Raw genomic sequence first — 7054 nt, 5'->3', positions numbered from 1 at the left:
TGAGATTCACGAGTCCGGAGCGGAATTAAAAACACGACATTCATTTAAGGTCATCGTGTGTTTTGTGAGCAAATGCTTTTGCATATTCGTAGTGTTTCCTCCCTTAAATGAAACTACTTTGCAAGTATTGCAAGTTGCCCTGTTGTCATCCGTTCTCGTAAAGTATAATCAAACTTTTGAGCGTTTGAGCCTCTTACGTGCCGTGTTTCCTGCCAGGTAAATGACGCTCCGCAACGTGGTGACGTCATTCGGGGCGACTGGAATCGATAAGGGAATCGTTTGTAAAAATGGCAAACAATTCCAAGGAATTGAAACAGTGTGAACCAGTTCTCGATACCCATCCCTATCCACAACCCAACACAGAACAGGGAAAACACAGGGCTTAAATACACACTGGGATAACGAGGGCATGAGACACAGAAGGGGAGCACAGCTGGGAGTAATCTGACATGACGAGAGCGAGGGAAGCAAAACTAAATACATTGAAAGTCTGTGTCTTATGTCAAAGTAAAACAGGAAACAAAACAGACGCCGACATGGCTTAGGGATACAGCAGCCATAGAACACAGAACAGAAATCAAAAGACTAGAAAAGAAAAGTGATGACAAAAAATTCAATAATGATGCAAAACTGAAAACACTGGGTCACTAACCCAGTCCAAAACAAAATCCAAAAGAAAATGTCCACAGAGGGCAGAGGAGCACAGAACAGTCCCAAACAGAATAGGTGTCATGAGTTCAAACACATTAATCTGGGGGCCGACCTGCAGGCCTACAGCTCAATAGTTCATCACTGAGCACTTCAGGGGGCCGACCCGGAGGTTGACGGCACAAAAGTCTATGGCACAGCATTTCAGGAGGCCGACCGCAGAACCAGCGGTGGCGACGGAGCAGTTGAGGAGGCCGACCACGCCGGGGAAGAAGTCCAGTCAGCGGCCTGGAAGGTGGCTGCTGACACCGAACCAGATGTGGGCGAGGTCGAGCAGGCTGAGCCAGATGTGGACGAGCTGGTGGCATGGCAACTGCAGGACAAGACGCTGCAGGCGACAGTGTGGAAGTCACAGGAGGTGACACTGCAGGCGGTGGCTAAACGGACTCCCCAGAGCTGTCAGTGGTCATGAGGATGTGCTGGCTGGGTCCTCCAGGACCCCCAGCTAACGAGGCATGATGCTCCGACCGTGGCTCAGGGGTTTGGGAAGTGTATCCTGTAACCGGAAGGTCGCCGGTTCGATCCCCGTGCTCTCTGTCCTGGTCATTGTGTCCTTGGGCAAGACACTTTACCCTACTGCCTACTGGTGTTGGCCGATGGAGCGATATGGCAGCCTCGCTTCTGTCAGTCTGCCCCAGGGCAGCTGTGGCTACAACCGTAGCTGCCTCCACCAGTGTATGAATGCGAGAGTGAATGATAGTGGCATTGTAAAGCGCTTTGGGTGCCTTGAAAAGCGCTATTTAAATCCAATCCACTATTATTATTATCTCATGGAGTCATCAGTCTCATATCAGAGCAACTGTCAGCAGGAAGGGCTTCTGATATGAAACTGCCAAAATCACGCACGTGGACCATCACACTGTGGTGGTGCCATGTTACAAGGGAGCAGCTGAAAGTAGTTAGTTCATAAATGGGAGAATTAGTGCCGTCTTCACTATTTTGTAGATGAAGAGTTTCTAAAATATTCAGATGAGCCCATCTGGCAATAACAACCACGCCAAATTCAAAGTCACTTCCCCTTTCTTACTTATTCTTAGCTAAACTATACTATTTCTTCATATTCAATATACCTTAAATGGACTGGTACTTATATAACACTTCTATACTCTGTTTTGAGTGCATCTCCTGAGCCACAAGCATTCAGGTTCATTTGTTGCTTAGTAGTGTAGCATTTCACTAATTATTGGAGGAGTTTCAGTTATTAGTCATGATGGAAGAAAGGCTTTACCCATATTCTACAGCCGTTTCTACTATCTGAAATGTGAAGATGGGATAAACTTTAAGTCACTGGATTCATCAATATGAATTTAATAAACACAGCTGTTGTAAAAAAGGAAGGAAATGCCATGCCTTGGAAAGCAAAGTCTAGACGCTTTTCTTTCCAAGCTCCTTAGACTACGATGACCTGGATGACTGAGAACCTTCACAGACTAATACTGGATCACATTTTTTTTGCTGTTTGGAATAGAAAAATTAAAAACATAAACATGCACAGGTGAACACCAAAAATTTATATATTAAAAGGTTATTGCAGGTTAACATGCCAAAGGAGTTCTAAAGAAAGAAGGAAGTCGACTCAGACTGCTCCCTGTCCTGGAATCTTTGATAGTTTGGCAGCTTTTCTTAGAAACAGGTTTCAGTGTTGCTTTTGTGCTGGCTCCTCCCCTTCCACAGACTCAGCTCACAGAATGCTGTGAGTTGAGTTGAGCTGCTTTTGCCCAATATCTGGTGATTCACTGCTGTTGAGAGGAGAAATGGCACAGAGACTAAATCAGTTGGATTCAGAGAAATTCTCTTGTTCAATCTGTTTGGAGCTACTGCAAATTCCAGTGACTATTCCCTGTGGACACAGCTACTGCTTGAACTGGATTAAAATCCACTTTGATGATGAGGACAGGAAGCAAATCCACACCTGCCCTCAGTGCAGGAAGACTTTCACACCAAGGCCTATCCTGGAGAAAAACATCTTGTTAGCAGAGCTGGTGGAAGACATGAAGAAAACCGGACCCCAGGCTATTCTGGCTGATCACTGCTATGCTGGACCTGAAGACGTGTCCTGTGATGTCTGTACTGGAATGAAGCTGAAAGCCAGCAAAACCTGTCTGGTCTGTTTAGTTTCTTACTGCAGGAAACACCTACAACCTCACCGTGATGTTGCCCAACTAAGTAAGCATACACTTGCTGGGCCATTCAAGAAGCTCCAAGAGAACATCTGTTTTCGCCATAATGAGGTGATGAAGATTTTTTGTCGTACTGATCAGCAGACTGTCTGCTATCTCTGCTTGCTGGATGAACATAAAGGCCATGAAACGGTCCCAGCTGCAACAGAAAGGACAGAGAAACAGAAAGAGCTCGAGGTGAGACGACTAAAAATCCAGCAGAGTATCCAGAACAGAGAGAAAGATGTCAAGCTGCTTCAGCAACAGGTGGAGGCCATCATTAGCTCTGCTGATAAAACAGTGGTGGACAGTGAGAAGATGTTCACTGAACTGATTAGTCTCATTCAGAATAGAAGCTCTGATGTGAAGCAGCAGATCAGATCCAAGCAGGAAACTGAAGTGAATCGAGTCAAAGAGGTTCTGGAAAAACTGGAGAAAGAGATCGCTGAGCTAAAGAGGAAAGATGCAGAACTGGAGCAGCTCTCACACACTGAGGATCACAACCAGTTTCTACACACCTACCCCTCACTGTCAACACTCACTGACTCTACACCCTCATCCAGTATAAGCATCTGTCCTCAGAGGTACTTTGAGGATGTGACAGCAGCTCTTTCAGAGGCCACAGATAAACTACAGGAATTTCTGAGAGAGAAATGGACAAATTCCTCACTAAAAGTCACTGAAAAGGATGCTCTGCTCTCACCACCAGAGCCAAAGACCAGGGCTGGATTCTTAAAATACTCCAGTGAAATCACACTGGATCCAAACACTGCATTTCCACATGTGTTATTATCTGAGGGCAATAGAAAAGCAACAAGGGTGAAACAAAAACAGGCTTATTTTCATCATCCAGATAGATTCAGTGGATGGGAGCAGGTCCTGAGTAGAGAGAGTCTGACTGGGCGTTGCTACTGGGAGGTGGAATGGAGAGGGGGAGGAGTCGGTGTAGCAGTTGCATATAAGACTATCAGAAGAATAGGGAAGTCATATGAATGTTTATTTGGTTTCAATGACAAATCATGGGCATTATGTTGTGACACAAACAGTTATGTATTTTGGCACAACAATGTACAAACTAAGCTCTCAGGTCCCCGGTCCTTCAGAGTAGGGGTCTACCTGGATCACAGTGCAGGCATTATGTCATTCTACAGCATCTCTGAAACCATGACCCTCCTCCACAGAGTCCAGACCACATTCACTCAGCCTCTCTCGGTTGGACTTTGGCTTTGGGTAGATGGAGTCACTGCAGAGTTGATTCAAATCAAATAGAAGGACAAGTTCATTTTGATCCCTGATCATTATGTATACCTCTAAATGAGGCTTTTTCTGAAGCATTCAGTGGGCGACAGATCTGAGAATAATTTTGCAGTGATTACAACTGTACTTATATTTATATAAATATAAATCAGAATTTGTTATTATAGCTAACATGAGTTAATGTGAGTTTAAATTATGCTACTTTTTATATTCAGCATACTTTAAATAATTAATCTGTCTAGTTTAGTCTGGTTAGTGATTTTATTCTGTGTAACTCTGTGGCTGTCCTAGGCTAAGTGCAAAACATGCATTGGAGCTGTAAAGATTCATCTGTTAGTGAATGATTAGGCATTTTATTGTTTTATCATTTTAATCACAAAAGTAAAATAATGAGTACTCTGATTTCTAAAATGTAAAAAAAAATTTTCCTTTTCATATATGATTGTAAACCTAATGTGGCTTCAACTTTTAAAATGTAACCAAAATTTGGATCCTGGAGTTGTTTGAGATTATAATGACAATTATATGGATATACTTTTCTTGCATTTATAGTTACAAATATGTGTGTATGTCTAAATTGATATAATTTTTCATGTAAAAATGTGATGTCACTTCATGATTTAACAATGAAAATGAAATAATACCAAATGATCTAAAAGCTACTTTCAGCTGCCCCTTTATTCACAAACAGTGATCACAGCAGGTAGCTCCCCATGTATGGAGAAGGTCAGGTATATGCTATGATTTCAAAATAAAAAATGATTACAATTAATACAAAGATAACAAGAACAGCAACATTCAAAAGAAAATGAGAGTGTTATATATCGAGGAAAATAAAAGAGGGATGAAATTGCATCATATGTTTATAAAAAGAACAACTAAAGTACTGACTTTGAAATTGTGATTTACAAATACAAAACTGGTAGTATTTAAAAACATATCTTTTGTCATTTCTTCAGTTCTTTGCCATTCATACCTCCCTGAAATGTAAAGTCAATTAAACTATTGACACGTCTTTATTAGACCTAACACAGCTTTTCAGTTGGCATTCTTTTTACATTTGACTACAGTTCAACTCCAGCTACAGTCATGAGTAAGCAAACATGAACGAAGACTATGTGCTGCCTTAAGACGTTCAAGGACCAATCAGTGTCGATTACCAGAATGAAAGTGTTTTATGGATAAAACTGTAACTCCTGTGGGAAAAACAGAATGATGTTCTGTATGTTTTCATTTTAATTTGGCCATAAAATCGTTTTGTTTTTTAAATAAACAACATAGACTACTTTGTTTAGAAGATGGTGTAAACACTGTAAATAGTTATTTTAAAAGTTTTGCTCTATTCACTCCAATTCACTGAGGACCATCTTGAAAATGTCCTGAACTGAAGCCATTTTCAGAACTATAACAGGAAGGGAAAAGACTTCTTAGATTGGTTTTGGTGTTTCTGTGTGAAATCAGTAAAAGTATGAACATAATCGCCATCTAGTGGCAGAGAAAGGGAATTAAAACACTTTGTGAATGAGCTGCCACAGCAGTGGTCCAATCTTCTACTGTGTCAGGAGTATTCAGACAATTTTGACATACTTTTTTTCCACAATGGTAAAACCAATATTAGGTACATAATTCATGACAAATAAACATGTAAAAGGGGCTGATGATATAAAACAGCTCTGTATCAAAGGCAGTGTGGAGTAAGCAGACCTGCTTCTGTTCACTCTGAAGATGAAGCTACTTTAAGAAAACTCTCAGAGTCCCAGAGCTTCTTTCTTCACGCTGCAACCCAGCAGGACATTTCCAGCATCCACACACTCTGACACACATGGTGCTAAAAACACAAAACAGATATTAAAATAATGATTGTGGGAGGAAAGCTGTAGAATGAAACTGTTTTTTAAAGCTGTTATTTTATCTGTTACAATCATTGCTAGTACCATTGTGAGCACAGAGCCACGAGGCAGCCTTCATAGCCAGAAGCTCCCACTCGTCCTTTGCATCCATCTTGAAACCATGAAGCCAGATCAGAGCCAGAATGGTGGCCCACACTTCACTGCTGGTCTAATTCCCCAAATCAAAATCAATCAAATAAACCAGACAGAACACACATTTTACTTTCTACAACCAGTAATATTACATATGTTTGTGTACTTCTTTGTCACATGGGGTCACCAAGGTGGGCAGCTCTGCATATTTGATTTGGCAGATTATTACACTGGATGCTCTTCCTGATGAAATCCCAAACAGTGATGTCATAAATGCTCTAAAATAATGTGCTGACATGTTTTTACAACAACTGATGAGGAAAATAATTTCTGCTGCCGTGTGGTTTCTGGATAATATCAGACGCTGGTGCAGCTCAGTGGGAGGTTAGGAGTGTGATTACCACCAGTGTTTTAGCTTCTGATATGCAGATGTTTATTCTCAGGCTGTGAGGCAGGCCTACGTTTAGTTTGACTTCATTTGATTTGTTTTATGGTGTGTTTTTAATTATATCATGTGTTTTTGTTCAAATTATAGAATCAAATCTGTTTTATCTCACATCATCATTTTGTGTTAATATTTAAATTGACAGCAGTGCATCTTTTCAGGCTTTGACTTTTCCACCTCCTCGTTGGTCTGTCCCAGTGCAGCAGCCAGAGCTGGATCAAGCAGCCAGCAGCCAGACGCCTCCTGCAGGGAGTCTAACTGCAGCAAAGGGTCTCTGGGTGGCTGCTCAGGCACAGCAGCTGGAAAATCTAAGATGCAATAAAAACAAAACCTGATTATGGTGCTAGATGACAAACAGAACTCTACATGATAACCCAGTGCATAAAACACCGCACTGTAAACTATGCAACAGATAAATATTATGTTTTTCACTTGAAAATTACATCTTAAAAATGTAATCATTACATAAGAGCTCCACATCAAACATCAAATGTTTACAACTT

At 41.3% G+C, this 7054-nt stretch overlaps 1 protein-coding gene across 1 annotated transcript; it reads left to right on the top strand.

Annotated features, from left to right (window-relative positions):
- Window positions 1–2347: 2347 nt before the first annotated feature.
- LOC102292376 (tripartite motif-containing protein 16-like) lies at window positions 2348–6277 on the top strand. The gene has a single exon (XM_005951500.3). The coding sequence runs from the start codon at window positions 2463–2465 to the stop codon at window positions 4134–4136; it is 1674 nt and encodes a 557-aa protein (XP_005951562.1). The 5' UTR covers window positions 2348–2462; the 3' UTR covers window positions 4137–6277.
- The last annotated feature ends 777 nt before the right edge of the window (window positions 6278–7054 follow it).

The sequence above is a fragment of the Haplochromis burtoni genome, unplaced genomic scaffold (genome assembly GCF_018398535.1).
Source record: "Haplochromis burtoni strain Fernald_Lab_line unplaced genomic scaffold, NCSU_Asbu1 Contig_919, whole genome shotgun sequence".
In the NCBI taxonomy this organism is placed as follows: Eukaryota; Metazoa; Chordata; class Actinopteri; order Cichliformes; family Cichlidae; genus Haplochromis; species Haplochromis burtoni.
The sequence above is the reverse complement of the archived record's forward strand: the minus strand, read 5'-3'. Positions and strand labels throughout refer to the sequence as shown.

Excerpts from the sequence above, each read along its gene's own strand:
- LOC102292376 (XM_005951500.3), top strand. The coding sequence starts at position 2,463 with ATGGCACAGAGACTAAATCAGTTGGATTCAGAGAAATTCTCTTGTTCA.